The sequence below is a fragment of the Toxotes jaculatrix genome, chromosome 10 (assembly GCF_017976425.1).
Source record: "Toxotes jaculatrix isolate fToxJac2 chromosome 10, fToxJac2.pri, whole genome shotgun sequence".
Classification (NCBI taxonomy): Eukaryota; Metazoa; Chordata; class Actinopteri; family Toxotidae; genus Toxotes; species Toxotes jaculatrix.
This window is the reverse complement of record NC_054403.1, coordinates 3,031,644-3,049,534: the sequence shown is the minus strand read 5'-3', so window position 1 is coordinate 3,049,534 and position 17,891 is coordinate 3,031,644. Positions and strand designations below refer to the sequence as shown.

Below are 17,891 nucleotides of genomic sequence, written 5' to 3'. Positions count from 1 at the left end.
CTGTTTTATTCTTATGTCTTGTTGACTTTAGTCAGTCCATCACTTTTCCTGTCTGAGCCATTTTATGTTTTGTCTCTCTTAGCGTCTGGTTGCTGTTATCCAGTGCCCTGACATTAATCTATATAATAATGCAAGTTATTAAATCTTTAGCATTCAAGTACAATAACTAAACCTGCTGGTTTTTACATTGTTGGTCTGTAATCTGATTTACTGAATTAAAAATACATCTTTTCACTCAACTATGTAAAATGTATTTTATTAATAAGATAATCTGGAATAATAAACTTAATATATGTGTGGAAAAGTACAGATTAACACTGTCACTCTGTGTTTCAGATGCAAAATTACATTTGTTTTGGCCATAAACAAACATATTCTGATCACCAGGATAATTTAAACTTGATCAGCTGATCCCAGAGTTGTACACAGGAACTGATCAAATTAGCACTGCCATGTAATTAGCGGTTGATGTTTGTCAGACTGCCGTAGAGCGAGTGTCTCATATTTTCTTCCTGCTCTCAGTCCTTCACCCTCTGCATTAGATTATAAAACTGATCAGATATTTGATGAAACACAAGCATATTGTACATAAGCAGCAGATGTTGATCTACACAGAGTGACACATTCACACTTTAGGTGTAGTAGTTATTTATCACAGATTTGACCCACTAAAAAAGAACTTAGGTACATAAACCTGAGTCTGTGGATACTTAGTCTTCAAGGAAACAGTGATAACATGGGACAAAAAGTCAGGATGATACTGCATAATAAAACCCCATAGGCCAGGCAGTGTTTGTATCATGTGCAGTGACAGAGGGTCCTTCACTGTAACATAAATAATCACAATGTTCACAAAAAACATGGCAATAGATATAAAAGGGTTTTTCCTTTGGTCCACCTAAGTCTTTATTCTATAATAAAATGCATCATATAAAATCACCTTCAGCACTGACATAATTAACTTTCAATCCTTGAACTGAGTGAGCCTGCTGGAGACTATAACACCTGTTTTAGTCTCACAAAGCTCCGGATATATTTATGATTTGAAGGGACAGAAGAGTACGTGTAGTTTTTGTGTGCTGTTAATGCTCAGCGGGGACGACCTCCAGGAGGATCTGTAAGGTTCTGTTAAAGGAATCTGAGGACAGAGAAAAGAACATAGAATGACGTCATTTCTAGGTTTAAATCAGGTAACACATATTGACCTAATAAGATTGTGTGGCTGGAAAACAAAGGAGGGGCATTTAAGATTCACAAAGAATATTTGCAAGGCTGTAAGTTCCTGAAAATGTGCGCAAATTAGATATTATTAGCATAAATAAACGTTTTGTTCGGGATATTACCGGAGGGTTAACCTCACTTGCTTTCCATGCATACCTATGAGTTCTTGTGCAGGGCAAATGGAACCATTTAACAAGTCTATTCACTATTCAAAATTCAGTATCATCTGGTTGGTAAGTGATTTTACACTGTGAAAAAGAAGGGCTCCTTAAGGGTTCTCCACGGGTATAGTGTAGTGCTGCACGATTTGATGAAAACGTGCGATTGCGATTATTGTGGACAATATTGCGATTTGCGATTGCGATTACGATATTATAAATGAATGGTGTCATGAGTCCACTTGCTTGAATATCAGGGACAACACAGAATAATGATAGTTTGTGTATTTCTCAACTCAAAATATACACATGACAGAAAAAAAATACAAAACCTGACAGACTGTTCCAAATAACTTAATATCACAACATAAATAAAAGTTTGAAAATATTTTCAAAATGTATCCGTAATTACGTTATGGTTCTTTCAGGCGGTTTTCAGTTTTATCTTTCACGTTACTTGGTTGGGCTTTTATTTTCATGCACTTGTCGATTTTTTTCTCTGTTGTCTCAAATGTTGATAGAGATTGATCGTATTACCTCGGGACGTAGCGACTTTAGCTTTGCAGGTTTTACACAGCACGTCTTGCTGTTCAGGGTCGTCATGCCTGAATCCAAAGTATCACCATACAGCAGAAGTAGCGTTTTTTTTTCGCCACCAACTCTGCTTGTCCCTCGTGTTCCTCCTCAGCTTCCATGTCGGTCCCTACTGTTTGCTGAAAGCCGGGTAGTCACGTGACCATACCTGCGGCTGCCCACAGCATGTGGATGTGGCGTCAATTACTCCACACTGGTTTACATTAAATCGCAAATCGCAGTCTTTTATGCGGTTACGTAATCGCGCAGTGTGAAATTGCGATTGCGATTGCGATTAGATTAATCGTGCAACACTAGTATAGTGCTACCTGAAATCTTTGACTTCTAGGAAGCCCTCCTCTGTTAACCACCTTTTCGAAATGTTGGTTGAAAGGCAAACACCAGGGACTTGTACAGAATCTATTTTAAGAGCAAATGTTCTTTTTTTTCTTATTTGCTTAAAGGTTAATTAATCAACGCAGGATGTGGTTTTCAGGTTTGATTTGTACAAAAGAAGTTTGCAGTATTAGCAAGCTAATTTTAGTTTTTGGCTAACGTGGACAGCTAACTGGATATGACCCCAACCTTTAACAGCAGGAAGCTCAGACCCACACCTAACCTTTGATTAAGTTTCTTCCTGTAAATGGTTGTAACTGGTGGTTTCGAGAACCTCCACAGTTCTGTAAATGAGAAATGTTCTGCTCACATGTTCAAATTAAAACCTTTTTTAGTGAGAGATTCAGGTCAAAGCTTCAGATACAGTTCCTGGAATCCATGTGAGACCAAGATGTTCAGTTTGCCACACATAAAATGTTTTTAATTTTACCTTGATAAATGACTTAAATAATTACTTCACTGATAAAACGGGCGGTGGAATAAATAATTAATCAAATAACTAATCAGTCATATGTGCAGATGAATCTAAAGATCCACCGTATGAGTCGCTGTCAGTTATGAGTTACCTAAAGCCTTCTGAAGCCACTTTGGTCTGTTATTGAAGTAGATGAAGATGTAGTATGCTGGGATGCCAGTGAGGGAAATTGCAAATCCAATCCCTGTGTTCACTGGGTCCGAGTACAGAGACAGGAAGACCATGAAGAAACATGTGAGGCAGAATATCCCTGGAATGACGATCGGGACCTGTGGACAAGTCAGGAGTGATATCTGTTACTCTTTATATACTGTATGCATTCAGACCCATTCACTTTTTGCACGTTATATGTTTGATTTTAGATTGATAAATGTGTCATTTGAGCCCATCAATCTACACTTAATTATCCTTGAGATGTATCGAGAACTTGACTGGAGTCCACCTGTGGCAAATTGAATTGGCTTGACAGACAGACAAACAGGATAAACTGCCCAAATCTAGGTGAACAAACATCAGGGTGTAGAGACTCATCCAGGCAAACTTATAGCTGTAAAACGACTGGATTAAGGGTCTGAATACTTTTGTAAATGAGAGATTTCAGCTATAGCTGTGTGCACTGACCTTAAAGGGACGGGGGAGGTCGGGCTTCGTATATCGGAGGTAGAGTAAACCCAGCACCACCACGCCAATGAACAGCCACCGCAGGAAGCTCATGAAGTTCAGCAGGCTGTAGATGTCTCCCACGAACAGCTGGAGCATGGTCATGGGGTACTGCACACAGACACACACACACACACACACACACACCCCAAAATAAAGCTTTGTAGTCAACATGGCAATTGCTGTAATGATGCAATTCATTATAAAGACAACTTGGTCAATTGCTTATTAACCAAATGTCAGCATGAAAGGTAAAGGAAGTAGCAACAACATCAGTGCTTTTACAGTAAGTTACAGTATCAGTGCATGAGTATCAGTGTAAAAGCATGAAAGTATATCTGTTTCAACATTAGTATTTAAGTTGTCATTACAGATTTTTCTCAGATGCTAATGGTTGTTGTTCTTGCTGCCAGTGGTTGTTTTAATTGAGGATGTTAGGGATATATATTTTTGTAAACAGTGTCGAATGGACAGCTATTGATCGTTGTCATTATTACTGTTATTGCAGAACACTTACCAGTATGAGAACAGCTGGCAGTGGAGTGTGTCTGCGGATGTGGATCATTGATAAAACCTCAGGGAGCTGTCCTTCACGTGAAGCCACGTAGAACATTCTAGTGAACACACACACACACACACACACACACACACACACACACACACACACACACACACACACATAGCGAGAGAGAGAGAGAGAGAGAGAGAGAGAGAGAGAGAGAGAGAGAGAGAGAGAGAGAGAGAGAGAGAGAGAGAGAGAGACAATAAAAACTGAGTTGCTATTGAACTGATTGACTGTATGGCTAAAACACTGACAGGCTCTTTGGTCTCTGTTTTCTAACTTCCATCAGAAACGTCTCAGGTTCAACAACATGCACACTATGCAGATACAGACTCCAAACAGAGGCACTGAACTACTGCAGAGTCTACTTGTCAAACATGTTTGAATCACTGTGACACTGCAAATTGTCCAGTTTGGGCTTGTTTGTCTCAACTGTAGGGTTTTATATGAGACAGATCTCCTTCACGTTTGGTTCATATTTCATTAAGAAGCTTCTGTTTCTCTTTCAGTTTGTTGTTTTTAGATCATAAGCTACTGTCAATGAAACTCAACACCTGCACAGATATTTGACATTAAAAGCCTTTCAATGGCTGAAATTACCTAATCCATTTCCTGTCAGGCTTTTAAAATGAAAAACCTGCAGGAAGTGTTGACTTTCAGGGGTTTATCTAAAATAAATACCTAAATAAACATCTAAAATAAATAGATCAAGTGTTTTGGTCATGGTTTTTTTGGTTCACATAGGTGTGAGATGAAGGTCAGCAAAGAGGGAGCATCTTGTACCTTGACAAAGCGAGGAGGCAGCCATTCATGGAGCCGTAGCAGGACAAGGCCACAAACACCGGAACAGCTAATGAGAAGTTCCCCATCATCTTCTCTGCAAACGTCTGCGACAGGTAGAAGGAGGTGCAGGAAGCAAAGTGAACAAGAGTGTTTGTTGCTTCAAAGATGCAGTAAGTGAAAAGCATATGTCAACAGTTTATCAGTAAAAGCTGAACTCAAACATTATGGAACACAAACTAATTATTCAGTTAACAATAGTCACTCGAAATTTTCACTCAACACTCACAGGCCTTTTACAATTTAATGGTGAAATTCAGAAGTGTTAGTAGGTGTTATCCTGAACTGTGGAAGGAATCAGGTTAGCTGTTTAGCCCTGCCTCCAGGCTTTGTGTCCAGCTGGGTTAACTACATCCTGGCTCCAGCGCATAGACATGACCCTGAAATCTATTTTATCTCTTCATTTCAGTCTTGGAAGGAAAGCAATTTGTATTTCCCCAATACATTAGATACTCATTTCAGAAAGGGCAGAGGGGCTCTGCTGAGTTGGAACATTTCAGACTCTCCAGCTACCAGTTTACTGAATTGTTGGTTGTCTTATTTTATTAACTGTAGTTATTTAGATAGAATTAGAGCAGTTGACGGGGCCCTCTGGCAGTAATTGTCATAAATGGGTCATGCAGAAGTGGAAGCAAAAGCTGCTTATTATTCATGAAGCCATTTAGAGCTGATTAGTCACAGTCCATGCTTGAAAGCATGAACTGTAAGAAAAAAAAAAAAAAAAAAAAAAAAATAGGACTTTGTAATGTGTATTTGTAATTTTATACAAATGGACGCTGAAATGATGTTGTTACTTAACATGATATCTAGCCAACCACTCCGTAATGATGCAATACCTCCTATTTAAAAAAAATGAAATATTCCCACACAGCAGTGAGGTTTTGAAATCATTAAAGAAAACGATCAGAAGACATTTGCCATAAACCCAATAGACCTGTTTGGAATTCCACCTACTGAAACAGGATTACTGCAGAAAAAAAAAGTGCATTTCACCAAAAAATAACACACACACAAAAAAAAAATACAAAGATCACAATGTGTGCAGTCGTGATCAGGGATTTATCCACTGAGAGGCCTGTACCATGACACTGAAGGAGGTAATTGTTTTTGTATTGTGTTTATATTGTTGTCTCAGTGATTTTTTTTTTTTTTTATTAGCCACAAAAGCGTAAAAGCAAGATCACCTTACCAGTCAGTACAAAGTAATGTCTGAAAACATGCCTTAGATTTAGTAATATCTCATCTGTAAGAACAACATTACACATGAAATGTAGTGTTTGACTAAAGTCTTACAGTGCAAATATAACTGAGAAGACATGAATGAATCTGAAGCATGCTTACTTTTACAATCCTGGACTAACATTAATCTGAGTTTGTCCTATCAGCCAACCTTGTCTCCTACAAAATCAGTTTAAGTGCAAATAAACTGCGGCAGGAAATATATGTGAGCAGGAAATGTGTCGCTGGCTGGATTAGGTTCAGAGGCAACAGCTTTTCTTGAGTGAAGAAAGCTGCACATTTATTAAAGGAAGTGGAGACTTGGAGGCTGATGGGGTGGATGACGCAGCCACTGTCTGTGGTTAGGCTAAGTCAACAGAAGCATTATGGCTGATATCAGGGAAGGATTGTGGTTTTGATTAAATACAAATAGACATAATGTGTCTGAAGCTACTGTGGATGTTTTGTGTGTCCAAACCACACTCATTCCTAACATTGACTAAGTGCTGTGAGTGCCTAATACACTTATAACCATACCAAAGTTTAAAAATACTGTTTTTTTTTCTGTATTTTTTTATTAATTTAGTTAAGTATTAATTATTATTTCATACCTTACACAATTAAAGAAAAATATACTAAGCTACTTTTTGGGATTGGTCCGCAGTTGTCACCTGGCAAATACATCTTACAGTGATGGTGGGAAACCAGTGAAGGATCGTCATCATATCAGATCATGTTTAAATATGACAATAATCTGTACGTTAAAGTATGGTGTCTAAATGTAAGCAAAAGCATTTTTACACATAAAAAAAAAAAGAAAAGAAAAATTAAACAAAGGACTGGCACCTGCTGCCACTCTTAAAGTGACTCTGATTCTCACAGACTGACAGTACAAGCAACTACTAATAAGTTATTTTATTTTTCATCTATGAGGCAAAGCCTTCAGTTATGAATTTCAATAGACCTCCAATATATAGGCCAGCCTCCTGGAGACAAGTTCTAGACATGAATAAAACTCTGTAACTAAGTTTGAGATGTAAAAGTTTGGCTGCTGTCTAAGAGAAAGGGAAGAACAGAGTGTAATTTCTTTATCTGCACAGCCTTCTAAGAACAGATAAATGCTCTTAACACCTTTCTTAAGGTGCTCCTATCACTCATCTTGCACAGGGCAATAAAACTAACTGCATTAGAAAAGATCAGAGATCTCTTAGTGAATGAGTCTTCCCTAGCTATAGGCTTACAGTAGCACCAGCGGTCCTTAGTCTAATAAGCGATAGTGGCTGTTATTATGGGATGTCTGTGATGTGATTAGCATTAACAAGGTTGGGCTGGAACAATCACATTAACAGCTGCTGGGAAGCCGCGCTGTCAGAGACACTTCGCTAATAATGACATGTTAAGTGCAGGAAGGCAACTGTGGTGCTCGCATTAGGAGTAAACATCACTAACAGCAGAGAGGTGAGACCTGAATCAAAGGGCTTTAAAGTAGCTCACATCCTTCCACTGCAGGATAGCCAAGGCCGGCATGAAATGAAAAGATCTCACCATCAAAACTTTCACAGCAAAACAGTTTTAAAATGTAAAAAGGGATAATAAAATAAAACAACAATGTATCTTTTTTTTTTCCTGGAGGAAAATATCACTTATTCAATCCGTGTCTTACAGTCACAGTCTTCCACTGTAGATATCTGTTTTTCAAAGTCTGACACTGTGGATGTACACATGGCTTAAAAGTGAGCCACAACAATCTGGACCAGCGTTTCCAGGACTTCGATAAATAACCTAAATACATAAATCTGATTGGCCTCATACATAATGTCAGACAGTAGTGTGTCATACTGGTGGCAAATCCCAGAGGGCTGCCCCATTAGTGGACCGGTGAACCATGAAAAACACAGTGCACATGTGTAATCAGCTCTCACTGAGAAACTTTTCTATGTAATTTCTTTCTTATTGTTGGATGTTAATTTGCACTGGATATGTGAGATAAAGATATCCTCCAACCATGTCAGTGACAATGAATCTATAAATACGCCTATCATGTCTCTGTGTTCAGATTTGACTCTGAGGAACAAGTAAAGTGTCTTAATTGACTCCAACTGCTCCATCTGTTGGTCGTGTTGGTAAACGAACCAGATCAATAGGCCAAACACCAGCGTGAACCTGTCCCTTTCCCCTCACACAGCGTCTTCACCTCACGATTCACATAGTCAGTCCAAAATAAAGCACAGTCTTCTCTTTTAAAAGACCAGGTTCAAAGCTGGACAAAGCAGAACTGTTCACTGTGTGGTGCTTCCATCCACATCTTTACAGTGGGTGTGAAGAGAACAATGTTTAGCTGCTCTAAAAATATCAAGGTGTTAGCCAAAGGACAATTAATCTGAGATTGTAAGTGTGTTACTTTGCTCTTTGCTTTGTTATGGCTGAGCATCAGGACAGCTGCTTGGAAAGACAGAGATATCACGACGACAGAGTCGTGATATTTTGAGAATAAAGGTATAAATCTACAAAAAAAAAAATCATACCATTATGGCTGTTAGAAAGTCACATTATTACAAGAAAAAGAAAACATTTTGAGAACAGAATGACGCATGTTTTGATACGACTGGGTAAATCAGATGCAAACACTCCATGGTATATATTATCCATGTCCCAGAAACCTGTCCCAGTGGTTTGGGGAGTGAGAACAAGAGCCAATAGCAACGGCAACACAGGCTTCCAGCACATCTGTCAGGGTGCAAGGTTACGCTGGCACAGGAGGAGCACCTCAGGTGCTGCTGGAGAAGTATCACCAACAACCATGTTCATGTTGTATATTTACAACATCCACAATTGTTGTAATACTCACCACAGCAACAGCATCTGAAGCCAGCAGCTCCTCTGCTGACATCACCGTGTAGTACGCCACGTTGGTCAGCACGTAGCAAGAGGTCACAATCGCCATGGAGATACAGATGGCTAATGGCACAGTCCTGAGTGCAGGAGGGATAATAACAGAAGTAGCACACTGTCATTCGGCTCCCTCCCCTTCTTTTCACCTCTATTACAACGTCTGCTTTTTTTCTTTTTCTAAATGTTCTGTATAGCAGTAAAACAGCAGGAGGCCACTCTGTTGCTGGCACTGAGTTAGCAGATTTCAGGAGAATATACAGTACATTTTCAAATAAAAGCTGCTTTTCAAATGGCCAACACAAACAAGTAAAGGCTGGAAATAACCTGTACTGTTATATCTTCCATGTTGAAGTCCACTGTCCCTGTTCCATCAGTACAACAAAGATCATGCCATATCCAGCACTCTGCTGCCCTGACTGTCTCTGTTTACAACAAATGCTGTTTTCATTCATTATTTCCAGACAATCCTTTAAATTACTGTTGTTCTTTTTTCATTTCTTCGTCTGATATATTAAACCCTGATGAAGTTGAAATGGCTAATGTGTTTGGTAAGAGTTGTCTTTGTACCCATCCAGCAGACACAGAGCAACGTGATCAGTGGCTCGGAATTGTGTTTGTGTCCACCTGATGAATCTATGTCCAATATTCACTCTCTCTTCCAGCTCCTGAGGGAAAGATCTGACTCTTTAACTCAATGCTCCACTATGTTCACCAGTGAGTCTCTGACTGCGTGTGTCTGTCATTACTACGACCAACACCTTTAACACCGCGGCTGCACGATATGGCTTAATTAACCAACTACTGATAATAGATATTTTACTTTAGTTTTTAAATTCAGCAAATACACACGATCAGTACCAATACATTACTATTAAAGCCAGCACATGGGTCAGACTCACCTCTCAGGGTTGTCTATCTCCTCTGTGACAAAGTTCAGATAGAACCTGGAAAAAGGAAACAGCTGTTGTATAACATCAAACGATTAAAGAATGACAAAATGATGTGTAATAAACTGACAACACTTAGGTGAATGTTTGATTTACACGTGCATGTACAGTATGTGTGTGTTCATGTGTGTGTGAGGACCATACCTACCACCCAGCATATGCATACATCCCAGAGTAGAATGCCAGTGGCATATCAGACAGCTGCATCTTGTCAAGGTCAAAGGCATTCTCAAAGTTTTGGGTCTCCCCTGCAGACACACACACACACACACACACACAGATTACTTGTCAAAATCTAGTTTTAATAATTAGGTAAATTTGCATTTAGATCACTAATTGACAAACAGCAAACCTCTATTTTGGCTTAGAGTTACTGGGGAGAATGTGCATGTGGGGGCTTGATAAGCGCTCTCATCTTATTTTTACCCGTAGGCCATGGGGTCTTCTGGCAGGTTAATCAGGCCTTGTATTTACGTGTTTATTGTATACATCTTTTAAATCATTGTGGACTAATATGCAAACAAGGGAATAAAATAATGTGTTACTGACAAAACTTTACTGTTTTTGAAATTGCTCTGGTTTTGACGGTTATAAGTCGTGCAAACATCTCAAAGTAAGAGTGGAATTGTTGCGCAAGTTTTTTTATTTTTTTTATTTTTTCTTTTTCAGAAGGGACGGAGGAGGGATGGACTCTGTGGAAGGTGTCAGAGGATGGCTAGCAACACAGCTGAGGGAAAGACAGGGACTCCACAGGCTGAAGTGATCCAGATCCCTCTGAACACTTGCTGTGAGGACACTGGGAATTGCTCATGCTGTTGCTTGCTGTGAGCAGCTGTGTATCACGCCCTGTAAGGCTTTGGGGTCACGTTTGTTGGTGTGTTAATTGTTACAGCTGTACTGTCTGAAAAGTCTGGGAATGTCCCCGAATGAAACACTAAATGTCCCCTCGACTCTTGAGCTTGGTTGGATCTCCAGTACAGTATCAATAATGGATATTAGTGTTGGTGATTAGTGGTGATGATGGTGACGACGATGATGATGATGGTGGGATCTTACCTTTAAAAAGCTGGTACAGCCCGGGCACTATGATGATGGCGATGGCCAGCAGCTTACTGAGGGTGAGGACGATTTGAATCCTGGCCGTCCACGTCACACTCATACTGTTCAGGTAAATGACAGAAGCTACAGAGACACAGAGAGAGAGAGAGAGAGAGACACTTCATGTAGCTATGGTGGCCATTATGGAGGTCCATGTATTGACAGTGGCTGTGGATTCATGTGTGTTTCTGGCCATTTGATTTCATTATTTTCAATTTGATGTTCATTTTTATGCAGTTTTTAATGGAATCTTCTTTAATCTGTTGCACGTGTCCTTCTAAGATAATGTTAGATGATTAGATGAAGGTAAACGTATCAAATTTATACATCAGCCACAGATATCCAGTGCTATGGAGTACAACAGAGCAGTTCAGCCCAGTATGCCCACTGAATAATGCCTAGTGTCAACGTTCAGTGCCACTGCAGAGAACAGTGAGTCCTGTAAGTGGCAAAATGTAGAGTAAGGATGTGTTGGATGGGTGTACAGCATGTTTGCAGTGAAGTACAGGTGTACTCCAGGACCTGTGACATCACTGTCAGGTGTGGTTATAGGTACAAAAAGATGACATTTCAGACCACACGCAACCACACCCATCATCTGTTCTAGGTATGTTCAGGCGTGACATGTGAGGTGTGTAAGATGAGCGACTGAAACCACTGATGATATGGTGTGGACAAGGTGTTGCAGGTCTGTTCAAAATGTCTATGCAAACATATGTATGTATACACAGTATACACACACACAAACACACACACAGAAATGTATATATATATATCAACACAATGTGCACAGAACTACCTGTCTGCACCATCACTCAGCTAATTCATTATGACTGAGGCTGTGCCTGTAACTTGTTACCATGGGAGTGTTTGGTTTTGGCTTGGCAGCAGTTGCAGTGGCTGTTTGTGTTATCATTTTTATTCTTTGCACAGTGGCTGTAATGTCTGTCTGGTCTGTGTTTTTATTTAGTGGACAGGTGTGTTAAGATAAGGACAGTCCTGGGTCTTTTTGACATGTGGACCGCTGATATCATCTCCTGCTTTCTCCTCTGCCTCTAACTGCACGGTTTAAATCCTGTTATCATGGCTTCTCCTGACATTTATCCAGCAGGTTACAACAGGTCAGAAAGAAATTACCATCCTGACATGTTTCCACACTGATGTGATAATTTAACAGCAGTCTGTGCACATACTTATCCCAAGGGCGGTGGCCAGTTTGACAGCAACAGGGGGGATACCGCAGGGCATGAACAGAGGTTCCAGGATGTACTGACCAAAGGCCAGAGAGATGACCGCCATACCTGCAGGTCTGCAGGACACACACACACACACACACACACATACATGCACAGAAAGGTAGATACACAAACACATCAACATTAGCATGCTACAAGTTTAGTGAAAACATATATAATACCACATTAAATTAATAAACTATGGAATCATCAGTATTACTCCAGCTCACTGCACTGCTCACCAGCAGACAGACAGAGTTAGAGACCTGCTGGTGATCATAGTGGAGCATTTGGCAGCTAAAGAATCAGATATTTCCCTCAGGTGCTGGTCAAGACCAAAAACACAGATAAAAGGCAGGGACTATTGGACTTTCACCTCACCAACTTTATACGTTGATAGCATGAGTCACCCAGGACTGTCTTAATGTGAGTGCATGAGTCTGACAGCTTGTTTTGCAATTCTATTGCAATTCTAAGCTGCATTAATCAACATACAATTGATTATTGTAGATTTATTTACAATCTTAATCTGATTGGCGACTTCACTTCTCATATATATTCATGTAAGTTCTGCTGTAGCAGTTTTTATCTGTAGTTACACAGCAGTTATGAGTGAATGTGTGTGTGTGTGTGTGTGTGAGATATGTTGTGGGCAGGTTCCTAGACCTACTTTTCCCCTAATATCATCCTCATGTGGTGGGCTCTGCTCTGCCTTCTCTTCGCTTGGCTTCAGTAAGAATCAAATAAGGTTGACTGGTCCCACAGGCTCATCTTATAGCTCATCAGTATTTCCCCTCTTCATTTCCCACAACAGCCACTGAGCTGCTGCAGCCACAGAAATCTCTCTTTGTCTCTTTCATTCTTGTTTTCATTCTCTGCCTCTGTCTCTGTTCATTTCCCATGGTTTCCATTCAGTCCCACTAGCCTGAGGCCAGCATGAAATTGGGCAGCTCAGGATAGCCACTAGACTGTTTTTACTGCTTCGCCTCGGCTGTGTATACACACAGCTTTACATGGAGCATTTTCTCCCCTCACTGGTTTAAACTAAACTCAGCATCCCACGAGGTCACAGCCACACAGGGCCTTTAGGTGCCTTTGTGTGGTGGTCTCCGTCACCCAATAGTCTAACAAATCTAATACAGATCATTAGTTAAGGAAACAAATGATCTTCCATCTGATTTTTCTGTTTACAACATCAGACCCTGGAGTACCAAACTCTCAACCCCCGCTGTTAGCTTAAAAGGAGGCACTGACAAATTTTAGGCTTACTCCTTCTCTGTTAAACTGTATTTTTAGTCGGTTCAACCAAATAAAAATTGTTAATTTCCAAAGAATATATTATACCATAGAATATACTACACTATTAAATACACTGTTTCTGGCAGAGATTTGGAGACACGTGGAAGCGAAGGTGCTACAGGGCTATGTTTTGGAGAAACTATATGTTTTTGGAAAATATTGAACAAAGGGTCTACATTAGAGAAAGTACACAGGCTGCAGGACTGATTTATAGAGACTTTGACGTGTTCCTTCTAAGTGTCTTAGGCTTTCCTTTAGAATTCGTTGTAACTGCAGTGAATCCAGACTGAAGTTTCTGTTCTTTGTGAAAAAGCAAGACACAAACTTTTCAGAGTGGAGTAGTTCACTTCAACAGAACAGTGTTATATAAACGTATAATATGACTGCTTCCTCCATTAAGGAACCCAGGTCCCCTGAAATACAACTGTTACTGTCTGTCGAGGTGCTTTAAACAGAGTTAACAGTCATGTTTGTGTCCACTCCATAAATCTAAGCCGAACATTCACTAGCCTTTTAGCTCCGTGTTTGGTCTCCACCAGCCCCTGAGGGGAAGTATCTGGCTCTTTAGCTGCTAAATGCTCCACTGTGTTCACCAGCTGCTCTCTGACTGTGTCTCTAACTTCTAAGTTCTTTGTGGGTTCATCACTCTGACACTTTTCACATTGCACACAGTAGTCTGAGCCATTGTTACTGTAAAAAAGGTTGATTAAAGCAGTTTTGAGTTAAAGGTTAGGTTTAACAAACGTGAGTTAAGGAGGCAGGCATTACCTTATAGCAATTAGATCAACCCATAGCCTTATGAAAGCCATCCGAGGTCCAAAGGCTTCCATTATATATGTGTAATGTCCACCAGACTTCTTAATACAAGTCCCCAGCTCAGCATAGGACAGGGCTCCTGCAGTGACAGAGGTGACAGATTAGCTCTGGCTCAGAAAGAAGAAAGTAGGTACAGAATTGCCCCAGGGCTATTACACTGTCTCAGCCTCATCTGTAGAAACATACCCCCCGCCCCATGATCACCAAAATATATTACTGGGGGAGCCTCTCAGCCCATAACTTAAGATAGAAAGATTTAGGTGGACAAATTTTAATTAGAAGGTTAGGGAATATGAATTAAGGGAATCAGGAGAGGGGTTAAGGAAGAGTATTCAGGGATGATGTGCTTGGATCTTTCATTACAATGCAAAAACTACAGGATTTAGGAATACTGCAACAATATATGCTGAAATTCACATGCACAGCCTTGCTTCAGCACGGCCTCACTGCAACACTGGTATTTCAACCCTGAGCAGAAATTACATTTATATATTCATATTATGTTTTCCCAATTATGTTGTGGTGTCAAAAGCAATCACTGCCTGGACTCTGTTGTGGGAAAGTTGTTTGTTTTTTTTTTTTTTGAGTTAATGAAGTGCTGTATTTATGAACCACACTTCAGTGTGTGTATGTTTCACATCCTGACCCCCATCTGTGGTGAGGTCTCTGAAGCACTTTGGTTAATGCTTGTGAAAGGTGGTTTGGTTAAATGTTAATAAACACGTAATACTGTGGTAAACAAAAAGTATTGTAGTGCAAGATCAGATACTGTGGCAAAACAAATGAAATATATGAAACTAACCAGTTCTGTTAACTGACAGTTATGTTTAGAGAAAATGTCATTTGGTCGTCACTATACTTGTCATGTCTTTTCATGTCCTACTACTAATAACAATGATAATGTTATTACTATTTTAAAAATGTAGTAGTGATGTTCTATTGATTTCATTTTATGAAGCCTGAGCACACACACAGTATTACTGTTATTACTGCTGTTATTTGAAAAACACAGTGTTTGTATTACAGCCCTTCTTTGAGGGCACATTTAGTATCTCTCTCCTTTTTCCTGCCCCGTCTGCACCCTCAGGTGGATCAGGGCTGGATTCAGTTCCCTGATCACAATGGCTGGATTAACTTGTTTAGGGGGCCCCAGGGCAAACTTTTGGTTTTGGCCACTGCTATAACCAAGTTCATATGTACAGTCCACACTGCATTTCACTAAATGGCAACTTCATTGTGCTATACACAGAGACCCAGAAACCAAGCACTGCTCCTGTACTGGAGTACTGTGCCTGCCCCTGATTTCCTGGATGTCTGCTAGTTTGAGTGAATTTGATAAAGCAGAACTTTATTTGGGAAAATGCACCATATGAGCATGATGTAAACTAAAATAATAGTAAAGGTTTAAACCCGGTTTTCATATGGGCCCAGCTGATAGTTTAGTGGTATGTCTGAGGCCCTGGGGCAGTAGGTTGTCCCGGCTTGTCCAATCTGCACACCTTTCACTTGTGCTGAAGAGGCTTTAGCAAAGAGGGGCACTGGTGTACTGGCATGCATTTCCTTTATGACACTATAAACCCTAAAGATTATTTTTTTGGTGTCCAATTTTGTGTGTAACTGAGTGTGAGGTGTGAGTGTTTCTGTTTGTTTTTCACGTTGTTGCTCTTTTTGTTTTTATCTACAGTTGCCAAAAATAATTTGTCATTACTTCATTTAATCTGTACTTGACAAATCACAAAAGAGCCAAAGACAGTCTTTGTTCTTTGTACTGTGATGTATAGTTTTTGTAATGTAGTCTAGAGCAGTCAGTACAATTTATAAATTTCATCATATCTTCTTACGGTACAAGTATGAGTAAGAGACCTTGGTACACAAACACACTGATCCAGGTCACAGAGTAAACAACTGCTACGCACTTGCAGGAACAAGTGTTTCACAACACACAAGATCTGAGCGTTAGACCAATATAAATGTGGTCAGATTATTGTGTGTATTCTGTGATCATGAGAAAAGCTTTCAATATTAGATTCAAGTATAGCTTTGGCTGCTGACAGTGTATTTTTTTATTTTTCTGATTCACAGGGAAGCCCCTGCCTTGTGAAACTTCCCTTACAGTGAATCGATTGCGCGTTTTGAACATTTCTAATTTTAGGCAACATTTCTTCCACTCTGAGGAATTAGAATGCAGGCAGTGCAGCAGTTTCTCTCTGACAGTGCTAATATTTATGTTTTTAACTTCAACATTGTAGCTAAACTAAATATCTTCAGTGATACCAACACTGCCAGTCTTATCTCACTTGTTACACAAGATATGCTGTATAAACTCAGTCATTAGCCCAAACCATTGGTGTTTAAAATCTAGATCAAATCCAGTCAAAAGGAAAAAGCAACAACAACTTAACTTAAAAAAAAAACAACTTTTTTACTGATTAACCTACTGCACCTACTGGGCCTGACCCTGGTTTGTAGTCACAGAATAACATTCTTGCAAATCCAACAAGCTAAACCTATGTTTTTAGTAATGGAGCAGTGTTTCATTAGTTTGCATATGTTGTCATGTTGCTATACTTGTGCACATCTTTCTATTATTTTCATCCTTTCTTCTCTAAATGCATTTTGTAACTGCCACCTCCACCAGCATCTTGCCCAGTTATTGTAGCCACTCTCAAAGCAAGTAAGGACAGCGTCTCTGACTCACCAAAGAGTGACAGCACCCCGCAGGCGATCCACACTACGAGGGACATTCCTACACTGCCTGTATTTTTCAGGATGCCCTTGGGAGAGATGAAGATCCCGGCTCCGATGATGGTTCCGATGATGATGGAGATCCCTCGGAGCAGGGTCACCTTCTTCCCCAGGCCCACCTTCCTGTCGTCCTCGTCCTGCAGTTTCCCGCTGGAATCTGGATGAGTCCCATTTTGGGAAAAGGTGTGTCCGTTTGCTGCGTCTCTTCCATCTTTTTGAGAAGATGTAGACCTGTTGGTCATCTTTTTAAACACTTTCTAACACAGTCACACAGTGTAATTATTGTCATGGGCTGTAAAGGTCCAGCTTTCACCCACTCAGACTGCGTGATATGTGCAGGCAAAGTCACAAAAGTAGGAGTAAAACTAAATTCCACAGAGGTAAGACCTCCTCACACACACTCTCTCTCTCTCTCTCTTATTGTCATTCATGCTCCGCTCACTAATCTCTCACTGTACAGCCTCCAGTGCCTGCTCCTTACCTCTCTAACTTCACCAAACTTTTTTCCTCTTGTTCCTCTATTGCCCTCACTCAGTCAGTATTGCAGCTTCACTCTGTGTTTGGTTTTCTGTAGCCCCTCCCTCCCGTTCTCTGTCTCTGTCAAGCCTCTTATTTATCCCTGCCTCTCCTCTGAAACCAGCTGTGGCTCACTGAGGTGAGGTGCCGCGCCACTTGTTGCAAGTAATCATGACACAGCAAAGAGGGTTTCATTCCTCACACCTGTTTTCAAAGCCACCTCGCCTATTCCCAGGTCTC

General features: G+C 40.3%; 1 protein-coding gene across 1 annotated transcript; it reads right to left on the bottom strand.

The window, feature by feature from the left end:
* Nucleotides 1-240: 240 nt before the first annotated feature.
* slc7a11 (solute carrier family 7 member 11) lies at nucleotides 241-17,656 on the bottom strand. The gene is made up of 12 exons (XM_041048447.1): nucleotides 17,089-17,656; nucleotides 14,343-14,469; nucleotides 12,234-12,349; nucleotides 10,999-11,124; nucleotides 10,091-10,190; nucleotides 9,895-9,939; nucleotides 8,952-9,075; nucleotides 4,829-4,932; nucleotides 4,001-4,097; nucleotides 3,445-3,594; nucleotides 2,915-3,092; nucleotides 241-1,138 (listed from the first exon to the last, which is right to left on the bottom strand). Exons 1-12 carry the CDS (start codon nucleotides 17,375-17,377, stop codon nucleotides 1,083-1,085), a joined length of 1,512 nt encoding a protein of 503 aa, XP_040904381.1. The 5' UTR covers nucleotides 17,378-17,656; the 3' UTR covers nucleotides 241-1,082.
* Between the last annotated feature and the right edge of the window lie 235 nt (nucleotides 17,657-17,891).